The sequence below is a fragment of the Zootoca vivipara genome, chromosome 16 (genome assembly GCF_963506605.1).
Source record: "Zootoca vivipara chromosome 16, rZooViv1.1, whole genome shotgun sequence".
NCBI lineage: Eukaryota > Metazoa > Chordata > Lepidosauria > Squamata > Lacertidae > Zootoca > Zootoca vivipara.
In genome coordinates this window covers 38,041,041-38,064,364 of record NC_083291.1, presented here as the reverse complement: position 1 = coordinate 38,064,364, position 23,324 = coordinate 38,041,041, and the positions used below count along the sequence as shown (strand labels likewise).

At 45.6% G+C, this 23,324-nt stretch overlaps 1 protein-coding gene across 8 annotated transcripts; it reads left to right on the top strand.

Annotated features, from left to right (window-relative positions):
• The first annotated feature begins 345 nt into the window (after positions 1-345).
• Positions 346-22,946, top strand: KDM5C (lysine demethylase 5C). Of its 8 annotated transcripts, none has more exons than XM_035140364.2 (28): positions 346-1,384; positions 4,211-4,288; positions 5,635-5,757; positions 6,042-6,212; positions 6,527-6,658; positions 9,348-9,416; positions 9,826-9,949; positions 10,039-10,220; positions 10,612-10,770; positions 10,898-11,017; positions 11,226-11,384; positions 11,513-11,694; positions 12,289-12,451; positions 12,540-12,659; positions 12,831-13,025; positions 13,134-13,315; positions 14,448-14,572; positions 14,989-15,136; positions 15,408-15,504; positions 15,659-16,017; positions 16,181-16,319; positions 16,423-16,602; positions 16,699-16,839; positions 17,514-18,053; positions 19,502-19,559; positions 19,770-19,969; positions 21,780-21,983; positions 22,101-22,946. In XM_035140364.2, the coding sequence occupies exons 1-28, from the start codon at positions 866-868 to the stop codon at positions 22,107-22,109; spliced, it is 4,878 nt and encodes a 1,625-aa protein (XP_034996255.2). In that variant the 5' UTR covers positions 346-865; the 3' UTR covers positions 22,110-22,946. The 8 variants fall into 8 exon arrangements, with proteins under 8 accessions (XP_034996255.2, XP_034996254.2, XP_034996253.2 ...); XM_035140363.2 differs by having other exon boundaries at positions 6,524-6,658; positions 17,517-18,053; XM_035140362.2 differs by having other exon boundaries at positions 6,524-6,658; positions 22,104-22,946.
• Positions 22,947-23,324: the final 378 nt, after the last annotated feature.

Sequence of the window (23,324 nt, the reverse complement as noted above, 5' to 3'; positions counted from 1 at the left end):
AATGGAAAAGCCAGCTACTGGACCAAGGTATAGTTGAACAATAGATTGCAAAGGATCAGGAGTCAAAAGTTTGACTTGGCCTTGTTCCTAAACGCATCGCATATACGCCTAAAGGAGTCCGCATGAGGTAATCTGTCAACAATACACAGCGAATGATCCTGCTGATAGAAACTGAACTGAATCGAACCAGCTGTGAGGTTCAGGCTGTTCTGACAACTGAATGGGTGGGGCTAGCACGTGCCCCGCCCACTCGATCGTCCTCCCCCCTCTTCCTGTTTTCTGTTCTCTGGCGCAGGCGCGATGCGGCCCTTTAAACGTGCGCAAGGAGTTCCAGCAACCACATTCCCCTGCTGGTTGAATCCTTCCGCCTTGGCCCTGAGGGACTTTTTCTTCTGCTTTCTTTTGCTTCTGGAGCTCCCGACGTAACTCAACGCACTTGGCTGAGCCGTTTGGCCGGGGGTTCCTGCATGAGATAGGTCATTTTAGAGGCGCGCGGCGACATTTGGGGGAGGCTCCTTTCGCACCTGAGGAGAGTGGCGGAGGGAGACGCTTTGTTGTTGATGGCACAGCCTCAGCGGAGGGTATTGAGAAAGTCCAAGATGGCGGCTGCTGCCAGGCCGAGGGGACCCGGCAGGCCTTGAGTCGGGGAAGGGAGGGCTGTGAGAGCGGCACCGGGCCCGCAGAGGCACCAGGGAGACCCCGGAGAGGAGGCGGGAGCAAGGCTAAGGGGAGCGGCGATTCCGGGGAACAGCTACGGCTGAGCGGCCTAGTCACCCTCTTCAGTCAGGCCTGCGGCTCAAGTGAGGGGGAGGGGCCGGGTATGGCCCCCTGAGGGGCCCCCGGGAGGGAGGAGCGGGCGGGGGGCATGGAGTCCCGGGAGGAGTTGGGGGAGCATACCGAAGCGGGAGACCAAGGCCAGGGAGACTGGGCGCCTCGCGAGGAAAAAGGGGAGCGAGGGGTGCGGGGTTCGAGGGCGGAGAGAGGCCCTTCAGGCGAGAGTTGGGAGCACGGGGATTGTGGGGAGCGTGGTCCCAGGTCAGAGAAGGCCGAGCGGGGTGCCAAGGGGGAGCGAGGGGCTCCCAGGGGCGACAAGGCTGAGCAAGGAGATGGGGGTCCCCGGGGAGATCGAGCTCTTCGGCCTCCCAGAGGGGCGGACCAGGCGGACCGGGGGCTGTGGGGGGCAGAGCAAGGCGAGTGGGTGGAGCGTGGCCCGGCCTGGGCAGGGGAAGCCGAACCCCCGTTGCCCCCTGAGGATTTCTTGCCGCCGCCCGAGTGTCCCGTCTTTGAGCCCAGTTGGGCAGAATTCAGCGACCCACTAGGTTACATTGCGAAAATCCGGCCCATCGCAGAGAAGAGCGGCATCTGCAAGATCCGCCCTCCTGCCGTAAGTATGGAATACTGTGGGCAAGGGGACACGAGTTGGGTGGCGACTGTGGATTTCGGAGCAGCTCGTGCCTGCCAGTGGGCATGCGGAATTTGGAGCAGCAGGTTCTTGGTGTGCGACATGCAGGTGCTTAGAGCAGGTGAGGGCCGTTGGGGCTAGTGTCCACCAGTGAGCAAGTGGAGTAGATTGAGTGAGAATTGTATTGGGGTACTCCCCTTTCAGTGGGTGAGAGAGTTCAGTTTCAAGAAGCACCAGTGACAGGGCTTGGGTGTGCATAACATGACTTTAAGGATGTATGGGACTGTTGTAACTTGTGAAAGAAATTATTGAGAGCTGTCATAGTTGTGGAAAGTTGTGAAGTGGAAGATATATGGCCTTGTTGGGTTTGAAATATTTGGGTTCTTCCCACCATACTTCCAGCAAGTCAATAGCAGTGGGAGCCAACCCAGTGCCCACCAGAGGTTGTTGAACTCCAGTTCCCATCAGCACCAACCAGAGTTGCCTAAGGTCAAGGATGATTGGGGTTGTAGTCCAACAATACCTGAAGATCACCACATTAGGTGTTTTTAGTGTTTGGAATGCTTGTCTTGGCATGTTAATAAGAATGGATACTCAGCATCTGTGGATGCTAGAGGGAGTGATGCCCAGCATGCTGTTTGGGAGCTGAGCCATCTGCATTCACATTGGAGCATCACTTGTGACATCATCAGTGAATGGACGTTGAGTAGATGAGCAAGTTGATGGAGTGATTGGCTTTGTTTGGAAAAATGTTGGTTCTCTGTCTTCATAGTATTTTTGTATCCACCTCTGTCATATTTTTGTGGGCTTGGAAGAGGCTTCGGTTTCTGATTGAGTAGTCAAGATGTGGTGAAATGTGTGTTTTGATGTAGAGCTTGTTCTTTCGCAAAGTTGTAGAAGTTGTAGATTGGGTTATCTCCTGCTTCTATTACTTCATGATTATTTCTACATTCTGATGTCTCTTGAATTTCTTAGTTTTTCACTTGCTGGGCCTCAGCTGTAAACTGCACTATGGCAGCATCTACAGTTTCATTCAACAGTGATGAGGTTAAGCTTATATTATTGATTTGCATGTATGTTATTTAGTTCTTTCCCTGTTGTATTGTCTTGATGCACGGGAACTGGTCATAGCCTACAGATTTCAAAACCCCAAACAGAAAGCATTTCTGTAATGTCCAAGTGACATAAACTTTGTCTAAGATGCAGTAGAGGGAAAGGCTAGTAAGCATTATTTAGAGCAATGAGGCTTTTCTAGCAGAGATTGTATCAAACAAGGCATTGCATAGAGTTTTGATTCTTCTGTGGGACCAGAAGAGAAGGTGAAATGGAATTCAGGTAGGTGTGTCTAGAGCAGGGGGAAGGGGGCCCATCTGTTTTAGCATTTCTTGCCCTCTGGTCCCGCTTAAGCTATTGAAACAACTCCACCCACCCTTCTTTCTCTTCTTCACTATTGTTTTTAGTCAGTGTACCAACATCTGTCCAGTGAATAGCTTTTTTGTGAAGGTAAGATGGAACATTTTGAACAAGAGGTTTGTTCCATGTTTGTTTCTATAAAGCTATATGCAGTAGTTCAAACTAGTCAGTGTCTTCCATCTCGACTGTTTCTGCTGTAGTCAAGCTTAATAGGATGGGAACCTGGACAATGTGAGTCTGGACAATGATGTGAGTCTGGACAATGATGTGAGTCTGGACAATGGTGCCCAAGAGTTGTCTTGTTGGCATATTTGGTTTTCCTCTTCCATTTTTAGGTTTTGGAATTTTAAGAGGCATTACTGTCTGATATCTTTGTCATGATTTTGTGTGCGTGCTAACATTTAGTAGAATGTATGGCATTGTAGATCTGCTTTATTCCTCAAGCAAGCATTTCACTAGAAACAACATGATAAAATGCCTTGCAACTGAGAAAACAGGAATTTTCAAACTTAGCCTGCTTCTTAAGTTTTTTTTAGTTGAGTTATGCTGTTAGAAACCAATAAAATACTATTATTTTCTGCCATAAGTCCAAGAAATAGCACATATTTATATGAATCATATTGGAAAGGGGAGGGACACACATCCTGGTGGCTGTTCAAACTGATCAAAATTAAAATGTGTAACCATCAATTTGACCCACTTTTGTTATGAAACCGTGAATCTCTCTCACTCTGTCTCTGGCTCCCTCTCCCTCCTCTCTCTCTCTCTCTCACTCACACACACACACACACTCCTTCACAGGCCTTCGTTGTCTTTCTGTCTGGCATTTGAAGACCATAAGCAGTTGCCCCACCCTTGAAGTGTCTGTGTCTCAGCATCAGCATAGTTCAGTTCCTGTATGTCCAGTGCCTTGGGGAAGAATATTGCTCATGGGTGAAAGAGACACTGATGATGTCCTGTGCTTCTATCTGTATAAATGGTCAAGATGAAGACATACACATGCGCACCACTTTACACTGCCTAATGCATTCATGCTTCACTAGGAGGCATCCATGTGGAAAGCTAGGCCTCTTTCAAGTGTCAGCTGTGTCTCTGCTTGATCTCTCTTGTGTATGGGGGGCTGTTTTATTGTTAAATCAAGGGTATTCCCCCTTCTGCCAAAGATTTCCTGTTTTTAATGTGCTTAAGCAGTCGTAAGCTTAAAATCAAATGAGATCCTGTGAGACGTACTTTCTGAGCTTCAAGGCATGTAGATATTTAGCTTAATCCTTGCTCATGGTGGTGTGTTGTGAGCAAAAGTACTGGAATCTCTTGCTGTTTAGATTTAAAAGATTTACACGTGTGGACACAGAGCATTGGGATCCTAACCGCACCATCTTTCCCTCTCATTCTCAGGACTGGCAGCCTCCCTTTGCTGTGGAAGTGGATAACTTCCGGTTTACCCCACGAATACAGAGGCTCAATGAACTAGAGGTGAGTCTTGCAAGTGTAGAGACAGAGAACTGTAAGGTTCCTTGCACATTTTTGATAGATAGGCTAGCTAAGAGAGATGTTGTGCCTTCTTGTTTTTTGGAAACTGGAAAAGGTTATTGGGAGAAGCCTTTAATAAATTGCAGCAAAATTAATATAATTCAAGAAATATGAGAGCACCCTGGAGGATAATGAGAAATTGTGGGATTTCTGGTTTTAATAGCTGTCAGTTTTGTATGAAGTATACAGGTGAAACTCAGAAAATTAGAATATCATCGAAAAGTGCATCTATTTCAGTAATGCAACTTAAAAGATGAAACCAATATGTGAGATAGATGCATGACATGCAAAGCAAGATATGTCAAGCCTTTATTTGTTGTAATTGTAATTATTTGTCGTTAGGCGGGTCAATTATAAATGGAATGTAATTAATGAAATGGCGAGATGAGCGCGCAACCCCAGAGTTGGTCACGACTGGACTGGTCAGGGGTCACGACTAGATTGGTCAGGGGTCCCCTTACCTTTACCTTTTAATAGCGATGTTTATTTTTGTTTATTTTTGTATTATTGTAACTATTTGTTTTATTACTGTGGACTTTCCAAAAGAAAGCATTTGTAAAAATTAAAAGAAAAATTAAAAATAATAAGTTGCATTACTGAAATAAAGGCACTTTTTGACGATATTCTCATTTTCTGAGTTTCACCTGTATTTATTTGTATTGATGGTTTTACAATTTAGTTTAAGGGTTTCCCTACATCTTCATTGCTTTAATTAGAGTATCTCTGATACTATGCTCTTGTTCTTTCTTCTCTTGTACTTTTCAAAGGATTTATGTGCATAAGGTACCGCCAAGATGGTATACACATGTCTACTCAGAAGAAAGCCCCATTGAATTCAATGACTCTTTCTCCCACTTAAATGTGTAATAGGATTGCAGCTTGAGTTGTACTGGGTGAAATGAGTGAACATCCTGAGGCTACAATCCTAAATGCACTTGTTAAGCCCTGTTGGAGGCACTGAAAATTACTTACATAGAATTGTGCTGTAAGGAGTTAAGGTATGAGATGGTAATCTAGGACTCTAGCTTCATTTTTGGAGTGAAGTAGTCAAAAGGTTCACATCTTAGCTATGTAGATGTGAAAAGTTGAAATATTACTATAGTGCACATGTCTAAGACCAGTTCAATGAGCATGTCTGCTATCTACAAAACTGATTTCATTGTGGCACCATGAAAATATGTTAGAGGTCAGTAACTGGTGATTGAAAGATTTCATGATTAAGTCAGAAACTAATGTAAGTCATTGATATGAGAAAAGCTGACTGCAGTTTGTCATGTCCCTATTGCCAGGCACAGACCAGAGTGAAGCTGAACTATTTAGACCAGATTGCAAAGTTTTGGGAAATCCAAGGTTCTGCACTGAAAATCCCCAATGTAGAAAGGCGAATCCTTGATTTGTACAGCCTCAGCAAAGTAAGTTGGAAACTAGATTCCTCCATTGAAAGTAAGCTATTCCTTAAAAACAGAGATGGGAGATATGTAAAGTTTAAAAGGGGTGGTGGAATGGATGGATTTCATTACTGGTTTGGTGAAGTGACCGCCAGGGCTCAGCCTTGGGTTGTTGTGGATTGTGATTTGGAGACAGGGATAGGAAAAACCATGTATGATACTGCAATATGCATTCCTTTTGTGTGATGATTTTGTGAAATTAGCCAAGCTTTGGAGGAATAATACTTCTCAATATTTTTGTATTCCAGATTGTGATGGAGGAAGGTGGATATGAAGCTATCTGCAAAGATCGCCGGTGGGCACGAGTGGCTCAACGCCTTTCCTATCCATCGGGGAAGAACATTGGATCCCTTCTTCGCTCCCACTATGAACGCATAATCTACCCTTATGAAATGTACCAGTCCGGTGCCAACTTGGTGGTGAGTAGCAGATCTCATTACAACAGTGTTCTGCAACCTCTTAAAACCTCATTGCACTTTCCATTTCCTTCTTATTTTAGATGCTTATAGGAAAGATTGGAACCTCCTGAATGCATTCTCCTTGGGAACTATTCTGTTCTGGAAAAGGATTTTTTTGTAGACAGGAAGGCAGAGACTTGAGCTGCACAAAGATGTCATGTGGGACATCTCTTGTGGGAGAGCTGGGTTAGGCACTTGCTATCTGATCCCTAGTGATGGTGTAGTTGGTGTAGTCATGAGGTCTGTTTGGTGCTAATTCTACTCTCCCCCAGCAGTGCAATACCCATCCATTTGACAACGAAGAGAAAGACAAGGAGTATAAGCCACACAGCATCCCATTGCGCCAATCAGTTCAGCCATCCAAGTTCAACAGCTATGGGCGTCGGGCCAAGCGTCTGCAGCAGGAGGTGAGTATAAGACACACCTTCAGCCCTAATTACAATTTTTGTTCTGGGTTGGGCCAGTCACTAACTCCCAGGGCTGTTACACACATGCATCTCCCTGACTCTGCAGAAAGCCTTATTTCTTCCTAGACCTGTTGGAGTGCATCCCTCCCACATAAAGAAGTCTTGTCCTCACAGGTCTTAAAGACTGGAAATGTTTGTCTTTGGCCCTTCTGGGACAAAGCATTGCTTTTGGAAGGAACAAGCTCAGTGATTTTAAATTACTATGGCAAGAAGAGAAAGGAATGGTGATTAGACCAAGTAGATGAGAGTTTACTGCCTCACTTTTTTGTGTGCGTGCTTCATCTTTATGAGCTAACAATGTAGGTTTAAGCCTTAGTCAGCCGTGAATCACGAAAGGTTTATTGGAATGTAGTTTTGTGCGTGTGTCTGGTTTTTTTTAAAGTTTTGTTTTTTGTTGGTTGGTTGGTTTTAAGAAAGCAAAATCTGATTATTCTTGCACCTGTATAGTATGTGTAAATGTTGTATCTAGTTGTTTAGAGCATGTTCAAAGGACAGGTATGTTAATGCATTTTTATTAATTAAAATGCATAAGCTGCTTTTCAGCAGCTTCTTTGAAAGTGGCATGCAATAAAATAACTAAAATATGATAAAGATTCAATAAAAGAACAACAGACACCATGTCATTAAGAGTTGGATAAAAATATGCTGGTTTGTGGAGTATGGCTTCTTCCAAGCTGAAGGCCTGGCTAAAGAGGCTGTCTTTTAGTAGAGGGAAGGGTAGAGCAGACTCACAAGGGAGAGCATTCCAGAGCATGGGTGCTGCAACGTGAGGGAGCCCTGTCCTGCATAGCCACTTGCTAGCCTTTTGTCCAGAGGTAGGGAAAACTCACAGGTGAAAAACCATATTACCCCAGTGGGAAGTTGTCAGCTGCATTCCAGCAGTGGGTGGGGCCACCAGCCCCCAAAGTGGATGGAGCCAGACCACACAATCATATTAACACACAGTCTTGCATGCAAAGCTATTTCCCATGGAAAGAGTATGTTTAATTCTTAATAAATCTACTCTAGTTTCACTGTTTCTAGTTTGTTTTTAAAAGTGTAAAAAAAAAGCTCTTCAAAACCCTTTATCCCAGGGGTCCTCAAACTAGGGGCCAGATGTGGCCCAATCGCCTTCTAAATCCGGCCTGCGGACGGCCCGGGAAACAGCATGTTTTTACATGAGTGGAATGTGTCCTTTTTTAAAAATGCATCTCTGGGTTATTTGTGGGGCCTGCCTGGTGGTTTTACATGAGTAGAATGGGTACTTTTATTTAAAATGCATCTCTGGATTATTTGTGGGGCATAGGAATTCGTTCATTCCCCCCCCCCCCAAAAAAATATATAGCCCTGCTGAAAAAGTTTGCTGACCCCTGCGTTATCCTGACTGCAAAAGGCAAACAAAAAAACACCCTATAATACGAGCAGAAGAATGCAGACAACCTCAATGCATGGCTGAACTTAAGGCCCTGCTTTGCAGCTATTCAAAGCCTCATTTCATGCATTCAGTTGCAATATGTACAGACGCTTTTTGCATATTTGCCAGGAACACAAGACCACCTCTTGGCTGATCTTCTTACAAAAAAAGGACCTGCATTTGCACACTTTGCAAAACACCAAAGCATTTTTCCCTCTCAACCACTCCCTGCTGAACAGCTGATGGGTGGGATTGGAACTGGAGGGCCACTGAGTACTGTACTGTATCTGGCTCAGAAGTTAGGAGTTCCCCATTCCTACCTTAGGCATGGAGCAAGACATGGAGCAAGACCTTTCTGCCATATCTCAGGGGGTGAGCAGGATCATGAAGAGCAAACAACATTTTGGATGTCCTTGGCCCAACCTTTTAAGAACTTCTCTCAGGGTTGGCAGGGACATGAGTCTTGTGCTTAACAGTGTGCAATTGGAGCGTAACCTCATATATTTTCAGTCATAAAATGAAAGACACAACCAATTATAGTAAAGGGGTTGGGAATTGCTCATCTTTAGGAACATGGAAGTTTATTGGGGTATGTCTCGCAAAAAAGGTCAGATCTTTGGCATGAATTAATCTGAAATAACCTCATGATTCCATGGTCTTCATCATGAATATGGATTAGAATCCCCACTTTGTCTGTTTACAGTGAAAGGATGGCTCAAAATCCGCATTTTCCTACTCTCAAAACTCTGAAAGAACTAGGGTGACAGCATGGTTTAAAGGTGTGAAGGGCTAGCTAATCTACATTAAGGTGCCTTGGGTGTCTATAGAGGATAAGGGGTGGTAAGAATTAAAATTTCGGGATTATTTCTCCCTTCCCACATTTTAAGCTTTGCTGTGTTGCTGAATAGTTCCTCTCTTGATTCCCATCAGTAAAATGAGGTAAAAAATAGTGGTTGTTTTCCTCTCCTTCTTGCCTCTTCCCCCACCATGACTATCCTGAAATTCTTGGGGAATTCTAGGGGAGAGTAAAGCCTAACCAGTTGTAGCTGCATTGTAGCAGCTGGCTTTCAATTGTAAGGCACCTTAATTCCTTTCATTTCTAGATGTTCAAGAAAAAGAAGTCCTAGACCAGGCAGCCATCTCCTTCATTACAATCCAGTACTACTCCCTTCATTAAAATTCCTGCAGCCCTGTTGTTGATCCCTACTCCCCACTCATTTTGTCGTCCTCCTACAGGAATCCGAATCGTGCCTTGAGCCTCCCAGCGCCCCAGCTCTGTTACCTGAGCGAGCGCCTCAAGCATGGGTACAGTTCCTGTTCTGTCCATCTCTCCTGCCTCTCTTTTACTCTTACTTATCCTGCTTCATGGCTGGAAGTCCATAGACCACATAAAATGGGAAATATGGCCTAAGGAGACTAAATCTCCCATAATACACTCTTGACTTTTGTTTATGTTGCAGTATGGCATGTTTGACATCAGGGATGTATGGACCCAAGAATTCTGTTGCACAATATGTATGAGGTTCTGACCCAGGAGCTCGGTCACAGCTTAGCACTATCCTTGCATTATCCAGTTCTCCCTATGCAACAGTTCTTCTCCCCAGTTTATCTTCTACTGTTGCTTTCCTTTGCTGCTGCTTTCTTTGAGTGTGACACAGTTTAAGGCTGATAACCTTATATTGTTATCCCCTTTCTAATTACACCTTCCTTGCAGCCAGAGCCAACAGAGGAAGACATTGAGAAGAATCCAGAACTGAAGAAACTGCAGATTTATGGTGCTGGGCCTAAAATGCTTGGTTTGGGGCTTGTGGCCAAGGACAAGAATATGCGCAAGAAAGGTGGGAATTGTGAGCTAGCCCTGCATTTGAAAAGCCGGAGGCAGAGTCAGCCCTCTCCATTCCTAAGGTTTGTTTCTCCCCAAATATAGACAAGGAGATGCCTGAGTGCCCTCCAACAGTGATAGTGAAAGAGGAGGCCCCTGTTCCAGAGACTAAGCTGGAGCCCACATCGCCCCGACGCTATGCAAACATGAAGGAGGAGCTGAGGCACAGCCCAGAACCTTGCACCAAGATGACAATGCGCCTACGTCGCAACCACAACACTCAGTTTGTAAGTGGAATCTTCTGTGTTCCTACTCATTAGTCAGGTGCCCTCCATTTGCCCCTCTATTTCCTGCCTTTGCAATGGATACTTCCTTTGTTGGTGGAGTAGGACATCTAGCGTGGGTTACCTCCTCTCTCTTGTTCAAGGTCTCAGGATCTCATTTTCCTCTTATCAGTGATGGGATGGATCAAGACTGACTAATAGATGCTGGTTGCCGGGAGATGTGACCTACATCACACTTTGCCTGCTTGTATACAATAGTTGAATCACTGTTCTGTACTTTCTCTTTCCTTTGGAACATCCAGTGATGGCTGCTGTCAAAGAAACACCATTGATAGGGTTTAGCATGTTCTTGATTCTTACATGACTGCTTAGGGTTTGCTCCATTTTCTTCCAGATTGAGTCTTTTGTTTGTCGTATCTGTGCACGGGGAGATGAGGATGACAAGCTCTTGTTATGTGATGGCTGTGATGACAACTACCACATCTTCTGCCTATTGCCCCCCTTACCTGAAATTCCAAAAGGCGTCTGGAGGTGTCCTAAATGTGTCATGGCGGTAAGGGGTCCCTTTCTGCCTCTTGACAGCAGGCACAGTGGACATTTCTTGCATGTCTAAATGTGAAGATGCCTGATCTAAAATCTGTTCTTGATTACAAAATCAAATAATCTTTGTTCTTCCATAGGAATGCAAGCGCCCCCCAGAGGCTTTTGGGTTTGAGCAGGCCACTCGAGAGTACACACTACAGAGCTTTGGCGAGATGGCAGATTCTTTCAAGGCGGACTATTTCAATATGCCTGTACATGTGAGTCACAGTACCCTCACTAGGCTAGGCCGTGGGCTAGTAGGACGCAACTTATTTCTGGGAAGGTTGTGGAATACGCTGGGTGCTGGAAGGAAGGAACACAGCATCCTGTTCTTTCGTTGCAGATTCTGCCATGCAGTTTCTAGTGTCTTGAGTTTAAAAATGTAGGGTCTGTATTCTTGACTTCTTCCTCTGCTTCTTTTCCCAGATGGTGCCAACAGAGCTGGTGGAAAAGGAGTTCTGGCGCTTAGTTAACAGCATTGAAGAAGATGTAACAGTGGAGTATGGGGCTGATATCCATTCTAAGGAATTCGGAAGTGGCTTCCCCATCAATGATGGCAAAAGGCAGCTCTCTCCAGAGGAAGTGGTGTGTACCCTATTGAAGGCTGATGTCCTCTTGCCTACATATCTTAAGCCTCTCACCCTTTGCAACTTGAGGCTTACATTGTACTACTAGCCTTACCCTCTTTCTTAGCTCTCTACATGTGATTGCAGGAGTATGCAGCTAGCGGCTGGAACCTCAATGTCATGCCGGTGCTGAAGCAATCAGTGCTATGCCACATAAATGCTGATATTTCGGGCATGAAGGTTCCATGGCTCTACGTGGGCATGGTGTTCTCTGCTTTCTGCTGGCACATCGAGGATCATTGGAGTTACTCAATTAACTACCTCCACTGGTAAGACATCTGGGGTGGGGAGGGGAGGGGAGGGGGCTTGGAGGCCGGATCTGTTGTCTAGTGCAAGGTTTCTTTAAAGGCTGCCCAAGTTGGAAGTAAGTAAGTCCCTATTACAAACAGTAAAAATTTAAAAATCACAAATAAGGGTCAAAGAATATTTTATTTTATTTTTATTAAATCTAAATAGAAAGACAGATGAAAGAGAAAAGAGTGAACACAAGTCCGCTTTCATGGCACTTTGCATGGAATTTAAGAGGACCTCAGAAAGAATTCTGCTATAATGGAGCTCACATTATATAGTCTTTAAATAATAAGCCTTTAAAATAAGCAGTACAGCAAGCACTCTTTCTTTTGTTACTCGTATCAGTTTTCCTCTCTTTTTCTGACTTCCTTCACCACCTGTTTCTGAACCTTGATGTGAACCAGTTTGAGAGACAAAATTTGTCTGAAATAATCAAAATTTGCCTCTTTCTATACACTTCAGTAACATATGTCTTGAGGGGACATTTTGACATCAGTGGATGCTCAGGCTGCCTTCTCCCGAATTTTAGGGATAGCTGAAAGCAGCACTTCCTGACTCAATTTCTTTTTCAGGGGTGAGCCCAAAACCTGGTATGGGGTCCCATCATTTGCTGCTGAACATCTGGAAGATGTAATGAAGAAGCTGACCCCAGAACTGTTTGAGAGTCAACCAGACTTGTTGCACCAGTTGGTAACGCTCATGAACCCCAACACACTCATGGCTCATGGGGTCCCAGTGAGTAATCTATCTGTCTAAGTAGCTTGTATGTGTGTCTCCCTTGCATTGCCCTGTTCTCATTGCTTCTCCCTGTATGCTTCTGCAGGTTGTCCGAACCAACCAGTGTGCTGGAGAGTTTGTCATTACCTTCCCTAGAGCCTATCACAGTGGTTTCAACCAGGGCTATAACTTTGCTGAAGCAGTAAACTTCTGTACTGCTGACTGGGTGAGTCATATTTCTGCATTTTTTAGAAATATTTTTTTTGTAAGAAAGAATGACTTCAGGGTGATGAACGTGGGTTGCAGTTTATGACTGTGGAGTAAGGTTCACTTGACAATCCTGGGAGCCAGAGATCCTCAGTTGTATTGACAAATGGACTTCTTTCTTTTTCTTTAGTTGCCAGCTGGTCGTCAGTGCATTGAGCACTACCGCCGCCTCCGTCGATATTGTGTGTTCTCACATGAGGAGCTTATCTGTAAGATGGCTGCTTGCCCTGAGAAGCTGGACCTGAACTTGGCAGCTGCTGTGCACAAAGAGATGTTTATTCTGGTGCAAGAGGAGCGCAAATTGCGCAAGGCTCTTCTTGACAAGGTGCAGGGAAATATGATGGGTAGACACCTATATGAAGCAGGGGCAGGGAACAATTGTATGATAGCTGTGGATGCCTGAGCAGTTGATCATTGTTTCCTCCCACCCCAGGGTATCACGGAGGCAGAGCGGGAGGCCTTTGAGCTGCTCCCAGATGATGAGCGCCAATGTGACAAGTGCAAGACAACCTGCTTCTTGTCAGCACTAGCTTGCTATGATTGTCCAGATTGTCTTGTCTGCCTCTACCACATCAATGACCTCTGCAAGTGCCCCAGCAGCAAACAGTACCTCAGGTGGGCAGAAAGAAGCAGACTGCTTTGTTCATTTAAATGCATTTATAAACCACTTTAGACTTCTAAAAAGCTCTAAGCTGTGAGTAACATAAAAACAATAAATAAAAATATTACATAAAAGCAATAAAACATCAATATAAAAGCACATGAAAAGAAGAAATCAGGTAATTTAACCAGCCAGAGCAAAAAGATAAATCTTTGCAAAACATGTAAACGAGTTATTTTGAGCAAGTTCTTTGTCTACACCCCTTATTTGTATTTGTTATCCTGCATCTGGCTGACTGGCCCTTTCAATGTTGAAGGCCTGAACTAGGTGTTTTACATTGATTTGAGTATTATAGCAGCATTGGAAAAATGTGACACTGCTTTTTAAAAAAAAGCAGCTAAGATCTTAAGACTGTCTTCTTTGTGTCACTTTAGAGGAGGTGCTGAGTTGGACACATGGAAATGTATGGTTTATGACTCCTGAAGTGTTACTAGGCTTAGCTTCTGTATACGTGAAATTGTCATGACTATCACACTTCATTCAAAAATGAAATTAACAGAGGCAGCCACCTGTCTAGCACAAAATTGGCAACAGTCACAACTATCCTAGGAGTGATGTTTTTACCCCAATGGTCCACATGACGGCATCTTGGTACCCTGACTCAGATGTTGGGGTTGGGAAACACCCTGGGGTAAAGGGGTGGGTGGACTTGGGAAACCTGTTGAAAACATAGTAAGATAATGGCACATCTGTGCCTGCCTGACATTTCAGGCTTGCATGTGGAAGTTTGGAGGATACCTCATTACTGTGTTAAAAGAGTGCTCCTATAAACCTATTGTCTGTAAAAAGGCTGCAGAATAGGAATGCTGCAGGTTTCACTTTTTCAGAGATCCTAACTTGGAAGTGAGAAGAAGTAGCCATTAGTAACTACAACACAATGAAAGTGATGGAAAGATTGACACTAAAATAAATTGTAGGTGCATTCAAAGTCTTAAAAAAAAGATGGTGTGTAGCTTTGTGAGAGGAGGAAATAATAGTTTCAGTAGAGGTTGTTAGGCATGATTTGAGGGTTGATGAATGGACGTTTGTGAGCTTTGTTCTGATTTTGAGATCAGATTGATCCCTTCTTTTTACTCCTCCATTCAGGTATCGGTACACTCTGGATGAGCTCCCAGCCATGTTACACAAGCTGAAGGTTCGAGCAGAGTGCTTTGACATGTGGGCCAACAAGGTTCGAATTGCTTTGGAAGTTGAAGATGGACGCAAAAGAAGTAAGTGACCTTTTCCTTGGGCTTCTTATTTCTTAAGGCACTGGTGTCTTCTAACAAATAAGGTTAATCTCTATGGTCTCAGTGGGGAAGTGTGCAATTATCCCCCAAGGCCCTGCATACAGGTTCAAGTATGATGCGAGCAGAAAGCACTGCTTTTCTTTTGAGAAAAGCAGTGACAAGTGAGACATGGTAGTGGGAACTGAAGCATAAAATTCAGAATGAGTGTGATGGAGGAGCTGAGAATCAGGTAACGTGTCACCCACTGATTGAGAAGACAAGAATCCCACCATGGTTGGAAAGCTTTTGGCAACTCATGGGCTTTTTTTCTGAACTGGGTTCCTGAGGTTGATAGCAGGAGGTGTAGCTGAAGAAGTGTAATTGGCTCTGAACTTCATGGAGTGTGTCTGCTCTTGCAGCCTTGGAGGAATTGCGTGCCCTAGAGTCTGAGGCGCGTGAGAGGAAGTTTCCTGAAAATGAGCTCCTTCATCGACTCAAAAGCTGCTTGAGTGAAGCAGAGAAGTGTGTCTCGGAGGCCCTGGGTCTGATAAGCAGCCAAGAAACTGGGTGAGTGAAGACTGCAGATAATGAGTTTTATATACAACAATATAAAGTGTAGGTGGCATAGTCTTGCATCCAGCTTTATATGTCCATTGGGCTGAGGCAGTCCGTTACCCAGAGTGCCTCTTCTGCAGGGATACTCTTCTTTGTTTTAATCGTACTGTATTGGTGAGAGGGCTGTTTTCTTCAGTAGTTTTCTGTGGGATCAAGTTTTGTTGTGTTTCTCTCTTTATAGCTGCTAAGTGCATTCTGTCCTTTTTCCTGCTTGCTCTTACAGAGAACCATCAGTCCATATGACAGTGGAAGAATTACGTGTTTTCCTAGAGCAAATGAGCAACTTGCCTTGTGTCATGCATCAAATCAAAGAAGTCCAGGTGGGATAATTGGTGGTGTATTGTGGCCCCCTGCCACAACTGGAGATACATTGTGGTCCACTGGGAACACTGATAACTGGTGTTGCTTTCTAGGTGAAACATTGACTGACTGTAAAGGAATCTGTCTGACTTGATGATATGTATCATATTCTAGGGTGTGTTGGAGAAGGTGGAAGCTTTCCAAGCTGAGGTTCAGGAAGCTCTACAGGATCTCCCAGGCAACTCCCCAGAGCTGCACAGACTGCTGGCTCAGGGAACATGCCTAGGGGTGGAGGTGCCAGAGATGGAACTACTGGAGAGACAGGTGCAACAGGCTGTCTGGCTGGAGGAGGTCAAGCAGACTCTGCGTTCACCCCAAGATAAAGTCACTCTATCTGTTATGAGAGCACTCATCACCTCTGGTTGTGGGGTTGCACCTAGCCTTGCTGTGGACAAAGCCATGGCTGAACTACAGGAGTTACTCACTATTGCCCAGCGTTGGGAGGAAAAAGCCCAGATGTGCCTGGAGGCCAGGTGAGGTTTAAGCACCATTGTTGATAGGGAGGAGTTCAGATGCCCGAGTATCCACAGCTCTTGTTGGGAGGGTTCACCTTAACAGAACTTAATTATTTGTTTACGTGCCAAAACATGCCCATGAAAATCCTTGTCTGACGACTTCCCTCCCCATCACTTGCAGGCAGAAGCACCCACCAGCTACACTAGAGGCCATCATCAAAGAGGCAGAGAACATCCCAGTGCACCTGCCCAATATCCTGTCACTCAAGGAGGCTCTTTCTAAGGCACAGGCTTGGATTGCTGATGTTGAGGAGATCCAGGTGTGCTGTAACCCTGAGGATTTGGGTAACTTTGCTGTAAAGGCCCCAGAATCTGTCATTGTGTGCTATAACCTCTTCAATATGTGCTATAACCTCTTTACAGAATGGGGATCATTATCCTTGCCTGGATGACCTGGAGGGGCTTGTAGCTGTGGGTAGGGATTTGCCGGTGCGTCTGGAGGAATTGCGTCACTTAGAAGTGCAAGTGGCTACTGCGCATTCCTGGCGGGAAAAGGCCTCCAAAACCTTCCTAAAAAAGAATTCCTGTTACACGTTACTTGAGGTTAGTGATGGTGTTGTGCGTGTGAGATGGGTGGATGCCATTCTAGGGCCTGACCTCTTGAATCAAAAGACTTCATACCTCACCTCTTTCTCCCAGGTGCTGTGCCCATGTGCTGATGCCGACTCGGACAGTGTCAAACGTACCAAGTGGCAGCGGGAGAAGGAACCAGGCCTTTACAAATCTGATACAGAAAGCCTGGGCCTCTCAGCACAAGACCTCAGGGACCCTGGCTCCGTTGTGAGTGGCTGGCTTGAGAGGGCTATTTGTGTTATGAATGGGATCTGGGGCCTTTTCTCCTGTGAGAGGTGTTGGTTCTGAACTAGCCCCAGGCTGGCAGGATTGTTTCTTCACCTGTGATGGTGATTGATTTGATCTAATATTTCTGAGCTCAAAGCAGCTTACAATCATCACAATAGCATTAAAAAACAACAGACATTGCAATCACTATACTATCAAACACAGTAACAAATGAATAAAGCAAACAACAAATTCATCAAAATGATTAATACAATTCAATAAAATCATAGCAATGATTTGGATATTGCTGAGGTCCAATTTTAAAATTTAATGATTCTGAAAGCAAGTAGGACTGCATTGCTATTGAAATATAAAGATTGATATGGTGGACTTGTGCTTTTGTAGATGAATATTGAAGAATCTGGGAAATGGGTAGCATGTCTGGATTTTTGCTAATAACTTGCTTTAGTTCAGAGATGGGGTAGCTGTAACCCTCCAGCTCCTATAAATTGCCCAGCCAGATAGTGCAGCAACATCTGGAGGACCACAGATTTCCCATCACTAATCTAGTAGTACCTTGTTTGGAGAAGAGGAAATTAGGTTCTAGTGAGGAGAATGGGATTTTGCTTAAGTTTTTACTTCTACGTAATCACGACTATGTAACCTTGTGCCAGCAGATCTTGGCTTTCAAAGAAGGCGAGCAGAAGGAGAAAGCGGGGATCCTACGCCTACGTCAGTCAAATGCCCAGAAGCCTGTGCCATCAACGCACAGTCCTCCTGGGGGCCAGTACTGTGTATGTTCCCAGCCTCCAAGCCCTGCTATGCTGCAGTGTGAACTGTGTCAGGACTGGTTCCACACCACCTGTGTGGCTTGGCCCCGCCTTGGCAACCCCCGCCCCTCTCCTGCATGGTGGGAATGGGAAGCAAAATTCCTCTGCCCACTGTGCCAGCGCTCTCGCCGGCCCCGCCTGGAGACGATCCTAGCTCTGCTTGTAGCTCTACAGAAGCTTCCTGTGCGACTGCCTGAGGGTGAAGCTCTTCAGTGCTTGACAGAGCGTGCCATTACATGGCAGGACCGTGCCCGCCAGCTCCTAGCCTCCTCAGATGTAGCAGCTACCTTGGAGCGTTTGGCGGGGCTGCGGCAGCGACTGGTTGGCGATTCGGCCAAGGAAGCAGGTGCTCTCAAAGAGAGCAGCTGTAATGAACAGACCAAGGTAAGTGAGTACAGGGAGAGATGGGCTGGTTTTTAGTGCTAACTAGCCAAGTCTGATGGGAGCGTAAGTGTGGTGCATGTATTTGTCTTTCACATAGGTGTGTTTGCTTTCTAGCGGCAGAATATTCTTATTTTGGAAAAATGTCAGCTAGCAATAACAATAAAAAGTAAATGTATAGATTTTCTGTCCAAATAGATATCTAAATGAGATTCATGGTTATTATCCACATGTTCCAATATAGAAAGAGCAGTGAAATCTTCATACGATTGTGTAGTCAGTGGATGGTGGGTGTTCATCCTTTCAGCCTTTGCAATAAGGAACTTTTTTGTTGTACATTTGTTAGTGCCCGCACCTACTGGAAGAATTCTTAATACACTTTAATGTATTTGAGGCCTTTGAAGAATTTGGTAATTGGGGTTTTTAAAAAATGAAAATAACAAAAATATTGGCGGGGATGAGGAAGAACAATAATCTACTTTCCTTATTACAAAAAGAAGTGCTGGAACCATTAATATGCAAGAGAATGGAGCCACTTGGAAAAATAAAATAAGATTCTTTGCCAGCTTCTGAATCTTAAATCTTTTCATCTGTTCTGGAAACCAAATAATTATTTGAATCAGATCAATATGTGAAATTCATCTCCCACCCCTGTTGCTTGGCCTTCATCTCCCTTGTCACACTGCTATAATAACAGGAGAAGCCACTGCTGGCAGAATTTTCCTGCATCTAGCCCTTATACACTCCTGCCTGCCCACTTCCTGCTATTAATGTGCAGTCCTATCGCCAGACACTGTGTGTTATTTTGCCCCACGTCCATCACCCATTGGTTCATCAGGCCACTTTCTAGTTTGTCCCACTTGGTTTTAGCCACCCTCTTTCTGGGCCACCTCCTCCAGCATTCCTCTCTCTCCCTCACTTAGTATGCAACACCTCTCCTTAAGCACTGGAAAGTTCATTCCGTGTCCTTTTCTCCTTTTCTTGATAAGTCCCTTGCCTCAATTCCTAGTTTTCTCTGCATTTTTGCAAGCCTTTTTCTCCTGACACTTTCTACAGGTCTCTCATTGTATTGCCTATTCTGCACCCCTATTTCCATAGCTGTTTCATGTTCTGGGACCTCCTCACAGTCCTCAGACTGTGTGTGAGATTTCAGCCTCACCCAAACCTACGACTTTCTTCTTTCAAAAGCTGGTTTGCCAACTGCTTTGTTCCTTAAACAGCTGAGCATTCCAAGCCATCACACCAGTTTAGCCACTCTGTCTCAAAGGTTTGAAAATGACAAAGTGTGATGTAATATACACCTTTAGAATTGCCTTGCCTTGATTGCCATGATCTCAAGTGAATCTCATGTGCCCTGTCACCATCTACAGGGCTACATTAGTTCCTGTGCAGAAACTGCATTTGTAACATGGAAGTCCATTTCATCACACACCTTCCTTTTCCTCAACCAGGTTTCCTTGGAGAACGGAGACTCCACAGCTCCCGAAAAGAATGGCTCCTGTGCCTCAGGTATTTCTCTAGTAAAGCCCTTATTTTGCCAGCTTCCCTACTTCACTTTGAATTCAGGGAGTTTATAGTTTGAGTGTTCCACTTATTTTTAGGCACCTTTGGTGTCTGCCTGGTTTAACAATTATTTGGGGAAATTAGTCCTAGCCCTGTTGTGCAGCAGAGGATTCTAGCTGTTTCTTCTCCTCAGTTGCCTTTCTGCCCCTCTCACAGACCTGGAGACACTCTGCTCTTACCTGCCACGGCTGCAGGGCCCTGTACTGGAGGTGACAGATGCCATTCGTCTACCCCTGGAGGAGCTGCTAATGGAGGGAGATCTTCTGGAGGTGACGCTAGATGAGAGCCAGAGCATTTGGCGCCTGCTGCAGGCTGCTTCTGCTCCCCAGCTCGACAAATTCCACCAACTGCTAGATGTAAGTGACCATACCCCCCCCTCTGGGGGCATATTCTAATTATCAGAAATCCTGATCTGATTCCTTATTTGTCGGGACTGTTTTCACTAGCCATGAATTCATTATGGCCTCCTTCATCACAGGAGTGTTGGAGGAGGACTCCTGGATGTGGCATTTGTCAGTGAATCTATATATATATAAATGGTGTAGGTGCATGTGTGTTATTCCCCACTTTTCTCCCACAAGCACTTACCCAGTCATCCTGAAATTTGGCCACAACCTCAGAGTCACATGAGAGCAGGTAATCATGCACTTACACTGACGAGCTGACACACCTAACACAGGTAAAAACCTGGATTTGTGGTCAAAAAAACTGCACCCTCCAGTGGACATTCAATGAACAATGGACAAACATACTCCCACAATCCCTCACGCCCCGGAGACCACGCCTCCAACAGAGAATAAAACGCCCAAGACCACGCCGCTCCTCAGGGAACCAGGCCCGCTTCGGAGATCGCAGCCGAGACCAGGCCTCTCCCCAGGGATTCCCTGCCGTCGCAAAGATCCCACTTCATCCACGGAACACCCCACTCCACACACACCCCCACACACCTCACGGATCATGCCGCTGCCGATCTAGGCCTCTCCACAACCCCCACCCCACCCCGCGGATTGCACCGCCGCCGATCCCGCCGCCCCCAGGGACCAGGTCGCCCTACTAGGCCGAACGGAGGCTTGCCTTTACAGACTAGGCCGAATGGAGGTGGGGACTCGCCTGGGTGTGGGTTGGGGGCAGGAGGGGACGGGATAGGTCATGAATCGGGACAGGGTGGGGGGGATCACAGGGATGAGCCACAGCAACGTGTGGCCTGGCCAGCTAGTTAGGAATAGATTCATACCTCAAGGGACTCTTATCAAAGCTGGAGTCACTCATGAACTGAGCAGCTGGTTGTTGTTCTTTTTAAAAATAATAATAATAATGTTACATTTGTATCCTGCCTTTCAACAAAATGGTGCTCGGCTAACAGCAAAAAACAAAAATATAATGTAATGTCTTGGGGGCACCTTTAAAAATGTATTTATTGTGTCTTTCAAGTGCTGCAAGATTCTTTGTTTTCCTAACATGGCTTCTTTTATCCAGCCTGCTCTCTAGCAGAGAGCAGATCTAGAATCCAGAAAAACTGAAGGTGGTTTATTAGAATAAGTGGTAGACTTCGCTGGTGTAGAATAAGTGTGCCTATAGTTGCATTACCTGTGTGAAGGGCCTGAAGAAGGGCTTATGCAGGTCAGTGCAGAGGGGCTGAGTCATAAGTTAACAGCATTGTAGAAGCAACTGATTACTATGTTGATATTAGAATTACCTGCACAGGATTAGCTTTGAATCCATCCTTTTTCTCCCCCCCCCCCTTTTTGCATTCTGCAGTAACTGCAGCAGTTGTGATATTCTCTGGAAGTCACACAGGGGCAGAATTGGAGCACCCTGGTCTTGCTCTATATGGCATCAAGGAAATCAACCCTGCCCATTGTTGTACTTAGTACATTTCTCACTTTTACCCAATACTGGGTTTCTGAATAGTTTGAATACTTTTGCAAAGCCTTGAGTGAGTTGGCTGCAGCAACTTCACAGGCACAGATGAGTGCCCTCGTGACAGATCTCCACCTGTGGTGTAGTTCTGGCACGAAAAATATATATGAAATTAAGCCAAAGCTTGCAGTATGCTAGAATATTACACTGTTTATCTGTAAGAGGCATAAACTACATAATAACCCCACATAAGCATCAGAAAAACAGGATTTGACAGCCCCTGCTTTCTTGCTTGTTCCTTTTCAGTTGGAGCAAGCAGAGCGGCGTGGCACCCGTGGGAGAAGCCGAGACTCTGAGCGAAGGCGGAAGCGGAAGACAGAGCGCGGCGACTACCCACCCTTGCCCAAGGAGGAATTAGAGCCAAAGAAGATCCGGGGGGCAGACTCAGCGCTGCCTCAGGGTGGGGCTCCCCCTGCAGCAGGCACAGATTGCAGCCACAATGGAGTTGGGGTAAATGTGGAATGGGGCATGTTCTGAGCTAGTAGTGGGGCAATCAGGGGTTTGGTGTTTGGTTTTTTTAAGTCAGGCGAATAGTTAATGTGTAGTAACTGTCTTCCTTTTTCCTAGAAGTTGTGACGGCTAGATGATGCCTGGATTTCCCCTTCCTGGACTATACTGCACTGCAAGGGACTCTGGTAGCCCCATGTCACCCTGTTGGTTTGACTAGCACTCTGCATGGGGGGGAGGCACCTAGTCCCAGAAGCTGGAGGCTACGATCTCCCCCACCCGGACTCAGCACTGGCCCTGCACCAGACTATTTTCAGATGATGTAATATTTCATTTTCTTTTTTCCTCCTTTTGTATTGTTGATACCTCGGCAGGGGGAGGCATTGCAGGGGTCACCATGGGCACCAAATGCAGGACCCACCAGTTCCCTTTGGTGGAAGCAGCAGGGTGCACCCTGTTGCTGTAAGGACTAGAGCCTTGCAGAGACCTGTTGTGGGTGGCGATAGCAGTGTGTGCTGGGAAAATCCCCAGCTCCTTGCTTCTGGCAGTAAAAGGAGTCAGGTGCCCTCTTAAGGGCAGTGCCCTGCTCCTCGTACCAGCATTCCCTAGATACAACAGGGGCAGCGCCTCCTGTTGCACAGAGGGGCAGCTCTCCCCAAACATCCCTATCCTCCTGGTACCTGTTGGGTTTTATAGGAACTGGGGTAACCACTTTGTTCTTTAGGGTGGTGGAAAGGGCAAGGAATCTTCTCGTTCCACTCCAGCCTCTACTACACCCTGACCTTCCTACCCCCAAATCATGGGCCCCATGCTGCCTCAGGCTCTGACACTAAAGTCTTTTTGTCTTTCTCTTTTTAGTGTTTTTCCTTTTTTCCAGCAGGGGAGGGTGGGCTGTTGAGGGTAGGGAGGGGTGTGTTATTTTATTGTATTATGATTTTTTTATTATTATTAAACTTTGGAGGTTAATGAACTTACTTGGATTTTGGGGGTGAGCGCCACCTCATCCGTCAGGGGTGCTTTTAGCAGTTGTCATGTAAAATGTAGGCATGCACAGATCTAGTGACTGCTCCTGTCTTGTAACTTCCTGCTATGTAGGAGGATAGCTGTGGAGCACTGAGAAGCCCTGAGTAGCTGCTTTCTCCTTTTGAAATTCTGAGTTCTGGCACCCTAGTTTTCAGTAAAAAATAGTGTGATGTGATTCTTTCAGGTGCCTAATAGTCACTGTAGAGCCGGAGTAGGGAACCTGCAGCCCAAGGGCCACATGTTGCTGTCAGCCTAAATCCCATACTGCTGGTGATGGTGGAGAACCTACCAGAAGTGGAGGAGGAGGAGGATGGGAAATTC

Coding starts and splice junctions, on each gene's coding strand:
- KDM5C (XM_035140361.2), top strand. CDS start 866: ATGGAGTCCCGGGAGGAGTTGGGGGAGCATACCGAAGCGGGAGACCAA. Junction 6,213..6,523: donor AGTCCGGTGCCAACTTGGTG/GTGAGTAGCAGA, acceptor ACTCTCCCCCAG/CAGTGCAATACCCATCCATT. Junction 16,840..17,513: donor TCAGGGACCCTGGCTCCGTT/GTGAGTGGCTGG, acceptor ACCTTGTGCCAG/CAGATCTTGGCTTTCAAAGA.